Genomic DNA, 19,241 nt, shown 5'->3' on the forward strand with positions numbered 1-19,241 from the left:
CGGAAAGAGGGGAAAAACAGCACAGAAAAGTTCCCTTTCAACGTGGATGAGGGGCGGTAGTGGTCACAAGCAGTGACAAGTCTAGCCAGGTGACGTAGAATCTTGGCCTCCTTCTAAACCAATCACCAAGCAGGAATGCCGGGGGAGGAGGAGCCGGAATGTGTTTATATGCTTTCCCGCCCTCTACGTCACTGGGTGTGTGGTCATAATGGGATCTTACATCAGCACGAAGGTTTGACAGAGGGGATTTAGCTGGTGTGAAAACCAGGTTTGTGTGTGTTTTAAAAAAAAAAAACAAGTTTATTATTTAATTATAATGCTGTTTGACCGATAGATAACGTCTAACTTCACCAAACCGGATTTGTTTGAGGCTGCTAGCTAGCTAGCCGGTGGACATGCTAACTAAACATACTAGCTGGTTAGCATCAAGCTAACGAAAGAAGCATTTTCTAGAGGGGCAGCTAACGCTAACTCCAACACTTCTAACGTATCCAGTTAACTTGAAGGCTTTCGTTTTTAATTTTTTCCGTTTAGTTTATCTTAAAGTTTAAACAGTTTAACTGTGCTCCGTGTCACTAAGCGTTTGAGATTGCTAGTTGGTTTGTTCTTCACGTGAGTAGCTTACGAAATGTTACTAGTTAGGAGGTTCTACAAGTTTATTATTTAGAGATGTATGATGTGTTTTCACATTTTGGCGACTAAAAGGAAGCTCGCGAAGCTTTATCATCAGTCAGTTTTAGTGGATGAATGTAGAACTCCTAGTAGTACAGAGATTTGCAGTGTCACCCTAATAGTACTGATGTGGTACATTTTTGTGTTGAACTGTCAGTTGGCAGATATGGTGAGGAACGGAGTGATGACGGAGCTGCAAACCATCCAGCATTCTCTTCAGGTTTGATGCGTTCTGTTATGACTCCTGGCTTCACTTCCTTGTTCATGATAAGGGGTCACAAACGGCCAAATAGTAGTGGTTATCAGCATGGAAACACAGAAGTTTCATCATTCTCCTGTGACTCGTGCTCTTTCAGTGGTTCTGGAACTGATTCTGGTAATGCCTGGGCATTGGATGTACAATCAGCAATAATGTTTCCTGCAATCTCCCCTCCTGTTGTGCCGCAAGGAAGATGAACAAGTTTTAGGATTATTGATGAACATTAGATAAAATAGAAATAGTTAAATCTAATCTCAGATTTGTCTTTGTTCATTTTCTAGTCGAACGTGTATTTCAGAAAAAAGAGGAATTCTACATCTATGTATTGATTTTCAAAGTACAGCCACATTAATATTTTTTTATCCAGGATTATGTATATATATATCAATAAATTCAACTGAATTTACAAAGTAATTAGTTATTAACATTCAAGCTTTGGTGAATGAAATTTTCCAGTGTCTTTGTTTACTTTCATCCTCCAACATGACCTAATTTACTCTGTTAAAGGGTAACTCCCTGGCTTTAGGCCAAGTGGGGCAAAACTCTGGGGTCAATCAGGAGAAGTGGGACACAGAAGAAAGACAACAACTCTCTCAGGGCCCATCAGGTACACCAGCTTTGCTATGTTCCATCTCTAATCTGTAAAAGTATTTTTTGTAATGGTTAAATGTGCACAATGCTAATAAAATACGCTTGTATGGACATTTTTGTAGAGACAAGCCAGCCGATGAACATCCCAGATGCAGCTAAGAAGAAGAAAAAGAAAAGAAACAGAGCAGCAGACAACTCTGCAAGCACTTTTGATGGTTAAAGAACTAAAATGCAAATGAAAATAACACATTGGACTCTTCAATCTCTGCTTACCTTGTACTAATTGCTTGCTTCAGATCTCTACAAACTGACAGACGAGGTGCTTGGTCAGGGGGCGTTTGCTAAAGTTCAGGGATGTGTGAGTCTGCAGAATGGCCAGGAGTTTGCAGTGAAGGTAACTTGTTTTTAGCAGGATATTCAACTTGATTCTATAATAGAAATGAGATCAATGTTACCTGATGTTCAGTTGTTATTTTTTCTTTGTCTTTTTTTTCATCGCATAGATCATAGAGAAGAGTGCAGGGCACAGTCGCAGCCGAGTATTTCGAGAGGTTGAAACCCTCTACCAGTGCCAAGGAAACAAGTGCGTGACGAAATTATTGTTTACTTTTTCTGGTAAAAACCACCAAACAATGGAACCTGATTTTAATCATCTTTAAATGTTTTGGTTTAGAAACATTTTGGAACTAACCCAGTTTTGTGAAGACGGCTCCTGCTTTTACTTGGTGTTTGAAAAGCTGCGTGGCGGTAAGACAGAATTTATGACGATGGTTGTACAGCAGTTATTTAATTTCTTTTCTATTTTTGAATTAAAACATTACCGGAAGTGAATCTTTTCTGTTTTCCAGGATCCATTCTTACTCACATCCAGAATCGAAAGCACTTTAATGAACTAGAAGCCAGCAGAGTAGTCAGGGACATCGCCCAAGCGCTTGACTTTTTACACACAAAGGGTGGGTAAAATTAAAGGCTGGTATTTATTTTTGTACCACTTCTTCATGATTTATCTTCCATGCAGGCATTGCCCACAGAGACCTTAAGCTGGAAAACATTCTGTGTGAGTTCACTGATAGGGTAAGTTATCAGATTAGCGTTGTTTTATTAATTTTTCAAAGGGAGTGTATCTGTTGGGGTAGAAAAATAAGAGTACTAGCAATAACATAATGATGATAAAATGTCTTTTCTATCTTTTCTCAAGGTGTCGCCTGTAAAAATCTGCGACTTTGATCTGGGAAGTGGTGTTAAGCTCAGCAGTGCCTGTACTCCCATAACTACCCCTGAACTCACCACACCGGTACACCAGCAGATCGTTTATAACAAACCTCGTTCGTTGGCTCGCACAGACCTGATCTTTGTTTTTTTTTTATAATTTTCATATTTAGTGTGGCTCGGCTGAGTATATGGCTCCAGAGGTGGTGGAGGTTTTCACGGATGAAGCCTCCTTTTATGACAAGCGCTGCGACCTGTGGAGTCTTGGTGTCATTCTTTACATCCTGCTCAGTGGAAGCCCCCCCTTCACAGGCCACTGTGGCACCGACTGTGATTGGGACAGAGGAGAAACATGTAAAGCGTGCCAGGTTTGTTTCCTCTGATCTAATGTATGCATGACATACGCTAACGCACTAAAACCTACAGCAAACAACAGTTTATTCTAGATTTTTATCTGTTCAGCCTTTGTAGCCATTCCAGATGTTTTGTCAGTCATCGCTCACAGATGTCGTTGTTTGTCTTCTCTGATCATTAGATGTAGTTTTTCCACATTCTTCCCAAGTTACATACTTAGCATTGTTGTTTCAAAATTCTGTTAAGATGGAATAATTAGGTTGGGGACTCCTGGTCTAAATATAAACTGTCAGGATTTCTTCAGCCTAATGCTTGAACTTGACTGCAAAGGATTCTGGGTAGAGTGTAAACCACATTATAAACCACATTATATCTCTTTTTTGAGTTCTGAGTCACAAAACCAGGAAGTTCTATTCAAGATTGAAACCCTTATTGGTCTGTTTCCTCAGAGTCAGCTGTTTGACAGCATCCAACAAGGCAAATATGAATTTCCAGACAAGGACTGGGCTCATATCACAGACGGGGCCAAAGATCTCATCTCCAAGCTGTTGGTTCGGGACTCCACCCGTCGCCTTAGTGCTGCCCAGGTTCTCAAGCACCCTTGGGTGCAGGGGGTGAGTTTTGTTGGAGCAGCTGTTCTGGGTTTATCATGGTTTCTGCTACAAATGCCATTAGTTTAATGTTATTTTTGTGAGAATAAATCTTGTTATTTCTTGCAGAACGCACCAGAGAGAGGTCTTCCAACTCCTCACATCCTGCAGAGGTGCGTCTTCTACATTTCTGATAATAATAATAATAATAATGGATTGGATTTATCTGCGCTTTTCAAGACACCCAAAGCGCTTACATTGTGTCCATTATTCATTCACTCCTCATTCATACTTGGTGACGGTAAGCTATGGTTGTAGCCACAGCTGCCCTGGGGCAGACTGACAGAGGCGTGGCTGCCATTTCGCGCCTACGGCCCCTCTGACCATCACCGGGATCATTCATGCGCATTCACACACCAGTGGAGCCACACTGGAGGCAAGGAGGGTGAAGTGTCTTGCCCAAGGACACAATGACATTTTGGCTGGTGGGAGCGGGGATCGAACCGCCAACCCTTCGATCATTGGACGACCCGCTCAACCACCTGAGCCACTGTCGCCCTGATCTTTGAAGCAAAAGTGCTGCATATGAAACAAAGCGACAAGCGATCCCGTCACAACCATATTTAACAGGAAAAGAACGATCTGAAAGTCGCGTCACGTGCATTTTGTGTGTTTTTTGTGTTCGCTAACGTCCGGCGAGGGTTTCGGCCGGCGGGTCTTTACGTGAATTCGGTTTTGAGCTGTTCTAAATTTTTGGTTGGTTGAGAACAACGCGGTGTACGTGCATTTTTACGTTCCACGTACGTCTAACAGACTTTTCACGCATGTACCATCGATGCATAACTTTTTTTTATCACGTATATGGCGCACATGTCACGTTCAAATGACAGAACTGACGCACGAATCACGACTGAATCGCATATAAACCGCGCAGTAATGGGTTCATGTTCTATGTTTACGCGTTCTTTACGTGGTTTATCCGGACTTCTTCCATAGTTTGGATGTGGTTCCTTCGTGATGCATCTGTGAAATGTTCCACAACTGTTCTCACTTTTTCCACATAGATTCACGTATGTCATATTTATGCAATATGCGCAAAATGTACGTAGTGGCCGATGGACACGGCCTTTAAATGTCTTTGGCTCGATGTTCTTCCAATTAGAGAATCTGGAAGTTTCTGCATCATCTAATTGTCTGAAATAGTTTGATTTGAGCTGAAGAATCCTGTTGTTTTTTTCTTTGGCGTTAAATGTGTTAAAATATTCATTCAGTAAAGCTTTCATATATAAATAAATATAAAAGGGGAGCAGGAGTTGATATTTGTGCCACTAAATCCCAAAGTCTTACTTTTCGTCGTCTTCTTCTTCCTGTTGCAGAAACAGCAGCACCAAAGATCTGACCCAGTTTGCCGCTGAAGCCATCGCCTTTAACCGGCAGCTTTCCCAGCATGACGAGCAGCAGGAGGACGTGGGGGCCATCCTCTGCTCCATGAGGCTCTCTCCTCCTTCCAACTCCAGACTGGCCCGCCGGCGGGCGCAGTCTCTGCAGAACAGGGGCTTCGCCGCCGTGACCGATGACCCCGGAGCGTGAAACGCCACCTCTCCTGCCTGATCCTTTTGCATCCTCTGTGTCCACTTGGACCTTCATCCGAGGCTGACGGTTCCGGATGGACGAGCGCTTCTCCACGGCCAGTAATTTCATCGTTCGAGCATCAGGAGGACCGTTAATCCTCGCCGACCACGTTCTGAGTGCAAACACTTCCGAAGCCTAAGCTTTTTAAGAAAAGACTGTCTTAAAGGAAATGGATTTTATTCTTTAAATTAACATATTTTAATACATTTATTTATGGGAGTCCTTAAGTTAAAGTAGAGTTCATAAGCATATCAACATCTCAGGGATGCAGAAGAATGCATATGATGTATTATTTTCTTATTTTATTCCATATTATCCTCCGAAACGTCGTTTTCAAGGTGGCAGAAGGGGCTTTTATTTAAGCATGGATGTGATGTTTTTATTTTGAAAGGAGGATCTCTGAAACCAGGTCATCCTCTGCTAAAATACACCTGAGAGCTGCAGGTTTTCCCCGTAGCACAGATGTACTTTATAATAAACCTCTGCTTAGTTCTTTCAGAGCGAAAATATTATGAGGATGTTAAGTGTTTTTACTCTGTTTTTAGTCTGGATTACTTTAATGTGAGAATTTTATTGTTTTTAATTTGTTTTCTATCATGGTGAGAAGGGAGATTTGGTGTTAAATAATGTTTTGCTGTACTGTGATCAAACTGATGAAACAAACGATAAAAAAGTATCTTATTCATCAGTTTTTTATTTTATTTTGAATGTTTTTCTGTTACACCGAAACCGATCTTTGATTTTGTTCTTAAAGTAACAATAATTCCCCCTTTTCTTACCTAGTAAACTTTATCTTACCTGATAAACAATACTTCCCCCTGACTTCAGACTGTTGCCATGGACACCTCATCCCTATAGCAACTAAGGGCCTTCGCGGGCCGACAGAGATTTGTTCAGACGGCCATCAGCCACTTGCTAGATTAAAGGTGTTTGTTTCCCCTGTCGGCTTGTAATGGCATCAGATGAGCAACGGTGTTGACGATTGCAGAGTTCCACTCAGCTCTAATGGGGCTTCTATGCATCCAGCTCTAATGTGTGGAGCAGCAATTTACGTAGGAGCTGTGGGCTCAATAAAAAGGAGGCCTGAATTAACACGTCTGTGTACGTTCTGTGTCCTTCTCACAGGCGGGTTTTACCCAGAGAACATCTCTGTCAGGTTCGTTTCAAAGGGTTTCTTTCAGGAGCTGCTTCTTTGTGCGGCATGAAGGCCTGGAGGACAAAAGACGCCAGAAAGGAGATGACCTTCCTCCGCCAGCTTCTGTTCTTTATCAGGCTCCTTTGAATCCTGATCAATAAGACTCACCCCCCACCCCCCCAGTAAATGTATAAATTAAAAAGGATTTTCATGAAGTTAAAAACACCCCTGATCTCTGCGCAGGCGTTCATTGGTCCCATTTTTAATGGGCGTTTTCTTAAATCGGGGGTGTCTGGCGACCCCAGCGGTCAGTGAGGAGCAGCGCAGCGGCGGCTCAGTCTGCCGTTCACCTGCAGGAGGGACAGGTCTGCTTCGCGCGCCTCTCTGCTCCACGGCGGGCCGAGCCTGATGAAGGTAAGTTCTCAGTGGGGAATCTTTTAAATGTGACAAAGACTGGAGGAACTTTACAGTTTAGTCAATAGTGGATCTGCTTAAATAGAAACCCAGATGATTGACAGACCTTCTGTGACTTTCCCCTGTCTGTTTGATCTTCCTCAGGGGTTTGGGAAGTCCTTTGATTTTGAAAATTTCTGATTTGCCTCTTTATCCAAACACCTTTGGAGCTTCTTGATGTAGATCGTTGGATTCTTGATCAAACATGGTGGTTCTAGATAAAACCCCTGCTGCCAAGAAGGTTCCCGAGCGACGACCCCTGCAGCCCCAGAGCCTGCCCTCCCCGGCCCTGTGCTGCGCCTGCGGCTTGTGCATAATGCTGGCTGGCATCAACATCACCCTGGTCGGAGCGTTTTCTTTTGGTACCTTCCTCCCCACCGGGAACCCCCCCATCATCATCGGGCCTCTTCTTCTGCTGGTGGCCCTGGCTTTCTTCACGGCGTGCTGCATGGTCAGCAGGAGACCCTCAGGCCACGCGGCCAGAACAGCCAAAGCGGGAGAGAAGTGGGGGCTGATGCGGATGGGGGCCACCGCTTTTGAAATGGAGGCCAGCGAGCACACGCTTCAGGACACGACGGCGGTCCAGCTCAGCCCCACAAACTCCCCCAGCTCCTCCCACAAGTCCAGCCCCAGCCAGGTGGACGCCGCCGGGTTTCCCACCTGTCAGGATGGAACCGGTGAGCTGCAAGTTTCTGATGGGGGTGTCGCTGAAGAGAAACCCAGCCTGAAGCTGCTGCCGGATCAGAACCCCTCCTCTGCATAGATGTTCCAGGTGTTTTCTTCGATGATTTCTCAAAAAGATGAACTTTGCTTTAAAAAAAAAATCATAAAATCAACCAGCAGATGGTCATCTGTGGAGTCCTGGACGCTTTAGAAACATCTGGAAAACCGCAAGGACGAAAACCAGAAACCAAAACCTGTCTGCTCATTTCTGACATCCACCTCTGGCTCCAAACCCTCACATCCACCTCTGGCTCCAAACCCTGACATTTGTTGTGCATCTTGTGTTTGTTCTTTGTGCTGCAGGATTTAGTTTAGTGTCAGATTATCTCCTCCAGGATAACCCTAGCCTCACCAGCAACAGCAGCAGCAGGAGGAGACGACAGCCTTTTGTGAAGTGTTTTTTCCCCCTGAAATCCCACCGCTGAGACACATCCAGACTGGTGTGATGAAGGACGAGGATGAGCGTCTCTGAGTGGCCAGAGCTGTTCCCGTGTCACACCTTGACGTCACCGCTCCCTTTACTGCTGGCTCGGCCATCCTGAGAAGATAAGGTGTTTGTTGAATAAATGTTTGTTGTTCTGCAGCTGCCTCGTCTCAGAGCGTTCATGAAAGTCAAATGTTTTACGTTTCTGTTTGAAACCGTTTGAATGATTTGGTTCTGAGATTTAGGACAAAACAAAAGTCATGGAAACAGCAGAGTCCACATGTGGGAGTTTTTGCTGAGCGGTGCTCCGGGTGTGGAGCTGACTCCCCGGTTATCAGAGGGACACCAGCAGCTACAGTTCAAACATCTGCTGCCCGTCAGCTGCATCCTGCCGGGAGAGTCCTGTTTGTTCACCTTTGCACAGGTGCGGCTCACAAACATGGAGTCGCCTCACGCCGACCTGATGCTGGAAAGACTATAAGACGGAGCGCGAAGCTGTTATGCAGGGGGGGTCTGAAGCTGAGCCCCAAAACACAAATGAGGATCTTTCAGGTATGGCATTCCACGCATTTCTTTAAGAATTTTCCCTCCTGTAAAATACGAGGACCACATATTTAAGTGGTCCTCGTTAGACGCAAGTTTATGTTTTCGAGCAAGTTCAAATGTTAATGTTTGAATCTCAACTCGGGTACAAAATATTACGACATTTTGCAAAAATCAAATCAAGTAAGGTGTTTAAGTATAAATTCTGGTCATGCTCGCTGACCTGGAGTAGATTTTTCAACATGGAGCTCAGAAATCTGTCTAAATGATTTAGTTTGACTGTAAACTACAAAGCTGAACCACTTAATGGATTATTGGGGCATTATGGGTACTGTAGTCAACAGCCTCGTGGGTGATACGTACTGTCCTTCGTTTGAGAACAAGTTGAATAAAGTTTGAATGACTGTACTTTTAAAAAAAAAAACTGTACTCCTTTCTCACTATTTACTTTAAACTTACTTTTTGAAATTAAAAACATTATCATTCATCAGAGAGCCACAGTTGAGGGGTAAAAGAGGTACAATGCATTGGTAAGAGAGCCATAGTGGAGGGGTAAGAGAACCAGAACGGAGGGGTCAAAATGTCAGTGGATTGGTAAAATAGCCACAATAAAGTGGTAAAAGAGTCAGAACGGAGGGGTAAAATAGCTAAGTACAAAAACATAAAATGACCCTCCTCCTCCGTAAGGAAAAACTTCTAAAAGAATCCCTGACTCAGAAAATAAGAAGAAGAAACCGGATCAGGCTGCAGACCCTGCTTTAAAGAGACGGTACAACGCAGAGAGACCATTTCTTTTGCACATTACTTCACTACTATTATTAAATCATTAACGATATGGACTTCTAATATTCGAGATCTCTGTCTGTACAGCTTAATTTCTAAGGTGGAACTGACTCTCTGCTTGATCTTATCGAGACTCACAGAAGAAAATAACCAATCTTCTTCAACCCACAAGCACAATTTCTCTTAAAGTGACATTTTTACACGTCACATCAAACGTTGGCCAAAGAAAGGTGACATCAACAAAGCTAAGGAGAAAAACGACACAAGCTGACCTGAGCTGTGCTCCAGCGGCTCCCCGCCCAAACGATGATGCTGCAGGTTGTGGGAGTTTGTGGAGAAAGACGACGGAAAACAGGACAAACCCTTTCACTGAAGCCTTCTCCACATTTTTCCATTTGCAGCTTTGAATCTGCGATTTGGCATCCATCTTCTCAGACAACTCTCCGCTCCCCGCTCTATGAAAATTGTCTTTATTACAGATAAAGGCATCAAATGGCTGGAACCATTATGCTGTTGCTAAACTCTAATTGCAGTAATGACCTGAGATTCAAACAATGTTGATATTGTTCATAAACGGCCTCAGGCTCATTGTGTCACTGAGCGGTTCTTCACAAAAAGCTGCTGCATTCGCTTTTTCATTCTAATATGCTGTGATTGTGAGCTGGTTCACATGTAAATTATGAAGTCTAAAAGATTTGGTAATTATTAATTATATAAAGGTTTTATGATTTGATTTAAAGAAAAAAAATTCACTCAAAAAGGAAATGTCTCACGAGTCTGCTGAAGTTTGAGATCAATGACTTTTAGTGTTTTTGTGGTCCGGCTGCTTTTTCTCTACGAGCTTAACTGCATTTTTTTAATATATTGCTTACCTACTACTGTATAGCATGTAGGAAAAGAAGGAAAAACATTTTTTCTTCATGATGTCAAACCTGGGCTGCACGCTGGTGCAGTGGTTAGCGCTCTGTGGCCCTGGTTCAAATCCCAGCTGAAACCTTTCTATGTGAAGTTTGCATGTTCTCCCCTGTATGTGTGGGTTTTCTCCGGCTTCCTCCCACAGTCCAAAAACATGCTTCATAGGTTAATTGGTGACTATCACGTGTGTGTGGCCCTGCGACAGACTGGCGACCTGTCCAGGGCGTACCCCGCCTTCACCCTACAGTCGCCAAGACAAGCTCCGGCGACCCCGTGAACCTGAAAGGGATATAACTGGTTAAGAAAATGGATGGATTTCAAACCTATAGCTAAAAGTATCCTAGCCTATATAAGTTTACTATGAGAATACTTCAATTAAATATACTGTGGGATTTATCTCTTGATAAATGTATACTGGATAAAGAACAGAGGAAAGCCGTTGTGGTGGATGTGGCAGTGCCAAGCGATGGGAACATCAGCAAGAAGGAACATGAGAAACTGGAGAAATACCAGGGACTCAGAGAAGAACTGGAGAAAGCCTGGAAAGTGAAGGTGACAGTGGTGCCTGTGGTAATTGGAGCACTCGGGGCAGTAACCCCCAAGCTGGAGGAGTGGCTACAACAGATACCTGGAAAGACCTCAGACCTCTCAATCCAGAAAAGAACAGGAACAGCTGAACTGCAGGACCCTCAAGCTCCCAGGCCTCTGGTAGAGGACCAGAGCTTAGAGGACAAACCACCCAAGGAGGATGAGAGGGGCCATGTTTTTTTCTTTATAGAGTAAAGCTCCATCAACATATATTTCCCACAGTGAAGACGGAGACTGTAATGTTATATTTTGCCCCCAGGCGGCAGTGTCTTCCTTCTCATGTTCTTGAGTTGAGAGCATTTATTTAATTTCTTTGGATTAAATTTTGACTTTTTGCTCCAACAGGTTTTAAACAATCTGTAAAAAAATCTTTTTTTTTTTCAAAGCTTGAACCCTCCTTTATCAATTAATCTTCCATTTCCAACACTCAAATGATGATGGAAAATCCTCTCATGGTGATAGAGTGTTTGTGCATTTCATGCCTTGACAGTAAAGCAAAGTCAGAGCAGCATGATTTAAAAAAAAAAACCCACATATTTATGATATTTTTTTTATAATAATATAATACTTAAAGAAAAATCAGCAGAAACAGTGATGTTTTCTCAAACTTTTTACTGAACCAAAGGTGTGCAGTTTAAAAAGAATCGTGGGAGAAAAAATGAGAATGCATGTTTGCTTTTTTACATTTTGGTATAAAATGATGTTTCATTTCTTCAGGATTACGGAAGTGTGAAAGTGTTTTGCTTTAACAGCTCTGAATTCATACATTTTGTGTGAAATAGGAGTAAAATTTGTTTTATTTTCATTTTTTTTTAATGCAGATGGAAGCAGTGACTCATTCGTGGCATCCACATAATTTGTAGATTTCATTCAATAGTGGTGCCGTATTTTTTTTATATCTGTGAAAGGTCTCAAAAAAGTGATAAAATAAAGACCGGAACGTTAGTAAACATGCAGGATGTTAGATGTTTTGCAGGTATCCGGGGGTCTTGAACGCACCCCAGCGGCGGAGGAGCGTCCTTGGGCCTGCAGCCTGTCAGAGGGATGGAGGGGGCCTCCCGGCATCTCACTTTCCGCTCAGAAAAGTGCATTTCCCACAGGTAATACAGATCATTCTCAAACAATCAAGAAGATGGAACAATAGCAAGGTTGCCATGTCTTTAACCCCCCCCCATCACAAGGTGATGTTAGCACAGGGGGGGAAGGTTTGGGGCCGTCCACACCAAGCGTGCAGCGTCTGATCTGAAGCCATTTGTCTTTCCTCCTCGCCTCTGCTGCGGCGTTTCGGTCTCGAACGCCGCCCGCTCTATATAATTCCTAATGACTGTTGTGAGTGCTGACTTTGCTTTTGTAAAACAAATGAGATCTCTGTCCTGTTGGAATAATCCTAATCTATTTGAATAGAGGAGTGGGGGTGGGGGGGGGGATGATAAATGTGCAAATGTCCAGCAAAGCTGAATCAGACGGCACATTTTCACGGCCTCGTTCATTTCTCGCCTCATTCTCCAACAGCCCCGCTCCATTCTTTTTAATGCAGAGCTGGTCATATTTTGTCCCCGATTAGTATAGACGGCGGCTGACAGTTGCCTCTGCTCAAGGTATTTAGTGGACATAATTCATTCATAGATCTGGAAGTGCTCCCATTTGTCATTCCCGTTTTTTTTGTGGGCCCCTTCCACCGTCGCTTATTCCTCTGGGTGGTGTTGTGTATGCGTGTGTGTGTGTGTGTGTGTGTGTGTGTGTTCAGGGGTGGGGGGGGGGGGGGGGGGTGTCAGGGGATATCAGGGCCGGGGCAGTTCTCAGCTGATGTATTAGCTGGCATATGCAAGCAATGAATTATCTGGGAGGAAAGGGAAGTCAATTATCCACTCCTAAAGAGAGGGCCGGGCTTGGGTGGCCCCGGGGCCCCTTTCCATATTTACCAAACCATTTCACACGGAGGTACACTGGAGAGGAGACACTGAGCAGACGGCACACACAAACACACTCACGGACCCTCTATGCAACCCCCCCCCCCCCCCCCCTCGTTTGCACATGCTCAGTGTCGCCTGCTCCACAAGGACAGGCTGTGACATTTTGGATCCGTACGATAATAATCCATTTTATATAGACACACACGCCCGTCTGACGGTTTTCGCCTGAGCCGAGGTGGCCACGCCGTGAGCGTCAGACATTTCGCCCTGTCCCAGTTCTCTCCCCTGACTCCCCCTCCCCCCATTGAATCAAAAGTGGGGCTCTGATTGACTGTGCTGCTCTCACTAATAGAGTGGATATGGTAAATGAAATACCTGGCACTTTCATTCCAAAGTCTCTTACCCCCCGTGTCCCCAGTCACTTTGCTTTGACATATTTTTAGAGATTGAGCGTTCTATCCTCTTTTTTGCGGGTGGGGGGGGGCGCAGCGGTGAGGGCCCTCAGACAGGGGCGGTTGTGCTGACAGGGCCTCCGGTGGCTGACTGCGCTGACACTTAGGGAAATGAGCTAGTTAGACAGCATTACGAGTGGGCTGATGGCTCCGTAATGGGTTTTAACTTTGGGATTCAACAGAGAAACCCACGGGGGGGGGGGATGACGTGGAGGTGGACAGGTGGGGTCCTCCAGAAGAACACAGAACCCTCAGAGGAGCTGAAGAAAACCGGTTTCAATTTGAAGGGTGGAGCTTCAAAATAAAAGCGTGAGGCTGTTTGAAACAATGGCACCGGGAGGATGAGGGCTTTGGGGTTGGAAGGAGTTCCTCTCTTTTGAACTGAACGTCCACAAAAACCAAACCACTGTACTTTAAATCCGGGACGGCTCAATAGCACCAACTTCTAAAACAATAAACATTTTTTTTTAAAATTCTTTTGTCATGCTCAGACAGGTTTAGAAGCTCGGCCGCCGTATGCATACGGCGTCCAAGCCGCTTGAGTCTTAAGCAAGGGCGTCTAAATTTAGTGCACAACGATAAACTCTTAAGTTATAAGACATAGGCTAATGCATGAGGGTGTTAAAACCAGTGGGATAGTTTAGTGAAGATTAAGGGACGAATCAAAGACTTGAGTAAAGCCCCATCAAGAGCCGTGCGGATGTTTGGTCGGCATCTGCGAATGCCTCTTTTTTTCTCTTAGAGAGCAGGAGTGACTTGCTGCGCTTTGGCAGTCACTGAGTGAGCTGTAATGTCTCCACATCTCTGCCACTGCCTGTGCTTTGGAAACCTAATGGCTCGCTTTATTGCTGCCATGAACCTGCCGCCTTCTGATCAGGGGGAAGATTTAGAGTGAGGTTATGGCCGTCCAACGGAGGCCCAAACGGCTCACAGGAGAGGATGGAATGGATGAAGTGGAACGCGGTGATGACGGCCGTTCTCATTCACTCACCCTGACGTGGTTTGCAGAGGGGGAGGAGATAAATCACCCGGTTGTAGGAGTGGCAATCCTTTCAGGTTGCTTTGCAGGAATTTTCAGTAGAGCACAAGAGGGCTAAACGTCCTGCAGGCGTCTGCAGAGGACACGCCAAACTCGACCCCATCAGATCGGCTAACGGGTCATTTGTGGTGTAAAAGAATGCACCTGAACCAGCGTCGATTCTTCCTTAAAGTCCCCCTTCGATCATTTTTTGATCTGTTTTCAAAGCTTTCCCAGTCGTCTTTAAATTATGATGATGCCCCTGTGTCATTTTGTAGGACATAGTTTCTGAAGAGCGGAAGAGGGAACTCTCGGTGAGCCTGCCCTCGTTAACCATCATCTCTTTGTTTACACGTTCTCCCGCTAGCTTACAGCCCCTTGCAACCCCCAACCTTAACATTAGCGATGCAAAAAAACTGGCGAGCAATATTGGAGCTACCAAAAAAAAAAAAAAAAAAAGGAAAAGAAAAAAATAAAGCAAAGATGTTTAGGGATCTTTTTGTCTGTAAGTGGATGCATCAGAATGAAGCAGAGCAGGGAGACTGTGGCCCCGCCCATTTCAGTTTCTTTCTTTCTGTTTATTTCTTCCTTCTATGAAGAATACCACCAAGATATTCAGGACACGACACAAGTTCACACCTCTTCGTTACTGGAAAGGAAGAGTAGAATCAAATTCTTATTTTATTTCTGCTCCTAAATCACATTAAAAAAAGAGATAGATTCCTAGATGGCCTTGACCGCCTGCCACCACACACTACCTACACTTTATACATCCCTCAAGTTTCATTTTCACAAATATTTTTTCAAATAATAGTTTATTAGTACAACTTTTCAGAATTTCCTGTTGAGCATTCCAAACTTTTACCCCGACAAACAAAAGCCGTGCGAATAACTGGAAATCACAAGTGAGAGCTATTTCTACTGCATTTTTTCCTATGCTCTGACTCATCACAATTTGAAGGAAGAAATACTCAAAAACAAAATTTAATTTGAAATTCTTTCATCTATGTCCTCCATCGTCGGAAAAATGCTACGAGAACATGTTAAAAACCCCAAAACACCGTTTTCGTTGGAGTGGGTCTTTAAACCGAATTAAAGTGTGAAGCCGACCAAAAGTGTGGCAGCATTATCCAAAAACCAAAAGGTTTCGTCTTCGAATAAAAGTTTTGGAACGTGGAAACCCGAAACGTAGATGTACAACAGCCTGTTGTTTAATAGCATTAGAAATGCGTACTTCACAGTACGCTTCCCACCCCCACGAGCCACGACCATGGTACGCTCCACTCTCATGAGGTGGCCACACCAGCCTCAAGGGAGCTGCAAGATGATTAAGATGCAGCCGCTCCTCTCTACGACCCTCCACAGACCCGGGCAACCGGAAAACCCGTGGAACCCATCCAGGTCAACCCCCCCCCCCCCCCCGTGTGGATGCATCTGACTAAGGCCTTAAGTGCATAAAGTGGCTTTGCTTCAATCAACAGCTTTCAGGGGATTCATTCAGTCTCTTTCTCAAGTTCAAATGAAAACAAAGCTTCTCTCCAGACTTGGGGAAATAAAACCGAAGCCCCTCTTTCACTCCCTGACGTTTGTATGATCAGTGCCGCAGGTGTAATTGACAGGTAAATTGCAGGTTAAGTGGAGAACACCGTCTTTTAACAAGAGGCTCCAGGCTCCTGCAAATCCTCCTTAGTCTTTAATCTGAATACAAAAGGCAGGGGCGGCTTTTTAAATCTGACCCCTCAATGTTCTGTTTGTTCCCGAACGGAAGGGTCTGCTGAAGCCAGCAGAAGAGTCCCAGGTTTTTCGGCTCCCTTTGTGGGGCGCAGCGGCATTTAAAACCTCCACAAAGCTGCCTCTTCAACTTTTTTTTGTCAGACAAAGGGAGGCCTGGAAGCACCAGCACCTCTCAGGTCTGCTCTTATCTACCTGCAGCTCTTTCAGAATCGACCGTTTTGTTTCATTTGGGATAAAGCAGAGTAATGCTGCACTATTATCACAGATCTGCGGTGCAGCAAAATCAAATCCTTTTTTTATTTTTTATGTCGAAGCAGAAGTGACGGTTGGAAGGGCCAGGGTGAGGCAGGCGGTTAGGGCTTGCCGAGAAAAAGGCGCTTTGGGTTGTCAACGTTTTAGAGGCTTAGAGTCAAACCTATCCGGGCTCAGGAGAGAGAAGTCTGGGTTTTAGAGAGGCAGAATGACTCCTGATAGAAGGAGTTTGCGGCTCAAGTCGAGAGGAATCGTCTTGGCTCCCGGATGAGGCGAGGCCTAATTGATTCTCTGAAGTTTTCCCGTCGCAGAGTGCGATTACAGGTATGACCGGATTAAAAAAGCAGAGATGAAAAAAACAAGGGATCTGGAGGAGGGAAATGGTAGAAATCAAAGAGGAAAGGAGATGAGGGCTGCCACCGGCGGATCAGCATCCCTAATGCGCGTTGATGTGCCTGCCTTTGTGTGTGTTTTGTTTGTGTGTACACACACGGGCGCCGCCGTGTTTGATCTCGGTGCTCAGTGGCAATCATCGGGTCACGTTGCCGGGACCTTTCTGCTGTTTGCTGCACGGGAACACACCGCGCTGTAGCAGCATGCTTCCCCTAATCACTCACTTCTGGTTAACGCGTCTCAAAGCCAGAGGCATGTGTCGCGCCTGCCCATATCAGTCCAGGCCAAGATTGAGTGCCGGGGCATGTGGGAGCCATAGTGAGGCGGGCTCCGAGAGGGAAGCCTTCAGGAGAAGGAGAGTTAGGACGCATATCTAGACCTAAGCTGTCATGCGTGCTGCTGTAATGGGTTGTTTAGTGGCAAAGTCCAATCTAGGGCCCCAGAGAGCCATTATTCCTGGGCTATCGATCGGCCCCTACGGCCACCGGAGCTCGGGCCCCTGTCTCTGATCCTGTTCAGTAATAAGCGTACTCGTGTCAAGGTGGTAATTATCATTGATCTGTAGCCGCTGTGACAGGGCAGCGGCCCCTTGCCATGATTCATGCCTAGTGTGGGGCTGCAGGACTGCAGGCACCCAAAAAGCCAATCTGTTGGTCTGCGGCGACGCCGTGGTGCGTCACGCAAACTTTGATTTTTTTTTCCCTCCTGAATGACCAACAGGAGTCCAGGCGTCGACTTCTTTGTCCGAAATTAAAGTTTGTGTTCCGTCCACGTCCTCTGAATCTGAATTTTTGTTCGTTAAAGTCCCGTTTTTAACACCTCCTGATCTATTTCAAAGCGTTCCCGGTGTTTTAGAAAAAAAATTAGGATTAGGCAGTTTTTAGCCAAAATCCCCAAATCTGTGCCGTTTTTTAGGACGTAGTTTCTGCAGAGCCGCAGGAGTTCTGTAGAAATTAACCTCTGAGATTTGTCTGTCTACGCTCTCACCGCCGTCACATAACTAAAGACGCTCTTTGACCTTCTGTGGCTCTTCACCTGTTGTGCCATCAATATGAGTCCATTTATTCTGACGTGGAGAAAGTGGATTTTCACATCGGCTTTGCTCCGATAAGCGACACATCACTAACTTGAATGGCTGCATATTGCTTACGTAAACAGTTAAAGAGTAACAGAAGGTCATAGGAAGGTCAACGCTGGCACTAAAGCTCCAGTGTAAAAGGGCTGAAGAGGTGAAGCGGGAGATTCAACGTTTTAATAGGAAAATGATCAGTCTGGGGCTGCCCGGTGGTTAGCCTCACAGTTATAGGCGGGTGGTTCAAATCCCTGCGCGGTCATTTCTGTGTAGATTTGGATGTTCTCCATGTACATGTGTGGGTTTTCTCCGGTTTCCTCTTGGGTCAATTGATGCCTTTAAATTGTCTCTAAGGTGTGTGCGACCCTGAAAACGGACTGAAGACCTGTTCAGGGTGTGCCCCCCTCCTCCCCTTTGCCCAAAGGTAGCTGGGATAGGCTCCAGCAACTCACTGACTCTATAAGGGATCCCGAAGATAGATGGATGGAATGAGCCTGTTTCTTCTTTTTTATGACAAACTGAAGCTTTTTCAGACAAAGTCCGACACTGAATGTCTTTTTGTCAGCAGACGTTGCTTTTCTAACCCTTCATTTACATTCTTTTGACTTCCCTAACTCGTCTGCTGTTTACGCCAGGGGTGTCCAAACTTTTTGCAAAAAGGGCCAAATTTGGTGAGGTGGAAAATGTGTGAGGGCCAACCAATTGGCCTGAACTAAATAACTTAATAATTAACATTTTATTGCAATTCATCTTCATATGCTTTTATGAAAATCACTACCAATTTGTTAATTTTCTGCACCGTTCATTCCCTGTTAGAAATCCTGCACACAGTTTTAAGAAAGGGCTTGATTTTATGAAAAGAGCCTGCAGGCACTATAATAAAGGAAGACTTTACTATAGTGAAATAAATCAGCTGATTCTTTCTCAGAGACAGACGGTTAACATGATTGCATAAATGGTCAAAGAGCAACAATGCGTCAAAGCGCGTGTAATATTTAGGAGTCACCGGCGACGGCTACGGTGTTAAAGGGTTAAACAGCCAAACAGGTTGGCAGTGATGCAGATCCTCCATGATCCATGAAGCAGTGACTCCATGCTGTGGAGCCTTGACTTTTGGGGTTGTTCTTGTTATTGGTTGAACAAACTTCATTTTACGGACGTCAGAAAAACCTTTGAGATTAGCTGATGAGTCCCAGCGGGTTTGTTGTTGATTTCAGAAACTATTCAGATTTGTTTCAATCATCAAATAGCTAGCGGTTGTCCTCAGGTTCTGAGGAACTCACCATACCTGCCGTAAACCAATGAAAACGTGACCAATGAAAAGCGACGGTCACCTTTCAGGATGTGAGTCACCATTGCAAACAACTTCATCTTGGGCGTTTCCTCTTCCGGCGTGCTTCCCGACTGGGATTGACTCGTATTGAATGCTTATGGCAAACCTTTTTGGAGTTACATTGGCAGACACACAGAAACAGGGAGATGGCGGCGGCTTCAGGACAGGCAATCAGTTTTCTTTTTGTGAGCGCTGAAGCGGGG

General features: G+C 44.8%; 2 protein-coding genes across 4 annotated transcripts; both read left to right on the forward strand.

The window, feature by feature from the left end:
• Positions 1 to 128: 128 nt before the first annotated feature.
• mknk1 (MAPK interacting serine/threonine kinase 1) lies at positions 129 to 6,399 on the forward strand. Of its 3 annotated transcripts, none has more exons than XM_004068335.5 (14): positions 129 to 268; positions 830 to 892; positions 1,439 to 1,538; positions 1,645 to 1,737; positions 1,819 to 1,916; positions 2,026 to 2,105; positions 2,196 to 2,269; positions 2,371 to 2,475; positions 2,541 to 2,596; positions 2,721 to 2,816; positions 2,905 to 3,099; positions 3,535 to 3,699; positions 3,805 to 3,848; positions 5,052 to 6,399. In XM_004068335.5, exons 2-14 carry the CDS (start codon positions 839 to 841, stop codon positions 5,263 to 5,265), a joined length of 1,374 nt encoding a protein of 457 aa, XP_004068383.1. In that variant the 5' UTR covers positions 129 to 268; positions 830 to 838; the 3' UTR covers positions 5,266 to 6,399. The 3 variants fall into 3 exon arrangements, with proteins under 3 accessions (XP_004068383.1, XP_020558352.1, XP_078802808.1); XM_078946682.1 differs by lacking the exon at positions 129 to 268 and adding an exon at positions 440 to 612; XM_020702693.3 differs by lacking the exon at positions 830 to 892 and having other exon boundaries at positions 138 to 268.
• Positions 6,400 to 6,727: 328 nt separating this feature from the next.
• LOC144992057 (transmembrane protein 275-like) lies at positions 6,728 to 7,694 on the forward strand. The gene is made up of 2 exons (XM_078946683.1): positions 6,728 to 6,856; positions 7,001 to 7,694. The coding sequence occupies exon 2, from the start codon at positions 7,101 to 7,103 to the stop codon at positions 7,656 to 7,658; it is 558 nt and encodes a 185-aa protein (XP_078802809.1). The 5' UTR covers positions 6,728 to 6,856; positions 7,001 to 7,100; the 3' UTR covers positions 7,659 to 7,694.
• Positions 7,695 to 19,241: the final 11,547 nt, after the last annotated feature.

This window comes from Oryzias latipes, chromosome 4 (assembly GCF_053564925.1).
Source record: "Oryzias latipes strain Hd-rR chromosome 4, Olatipes_Hd-rR_3.1".
NCBI classification, from domain to species: Eukaryota; Metazoa; Chordata; class Actinopteri; order Beloniformes; family Adrianichthyidae; genus Oryzias; species Oryzias latipes.

Excerpts from the sequence above, each read along its gene's own strand:
- mknk1 (XM_004068335.5), top strand. The coding sequence starts at position 839 with ATGGTGAGGAACGGAGTGATGACGGAGCTGCAAACCATCCAGCATTCT. Across the intron at positions 2,817-2,904 it reads CCCCTGAACTCACCACACCG|TGTGGCTCGGCTGAGTATAT; the intron begins GTACACCAGCAG and ends TTTCATATTTAG. Across the intron at positions 3,700-3,804 it reads AGCACCCTTGGGTGCAGGGG|AACGCACCAGAGAGAGGTCT; the intron begins GTGAGTTTTGTT and ends TATTTCTTGCAG.
- LOC144992057 (XM_078946683.1), top strand. The coding sequence starts at position 7,101 with ATGGTGGTTCTAGATAAAACCCCTGCTGCCAAGAAGGTTCCCGAGCGA.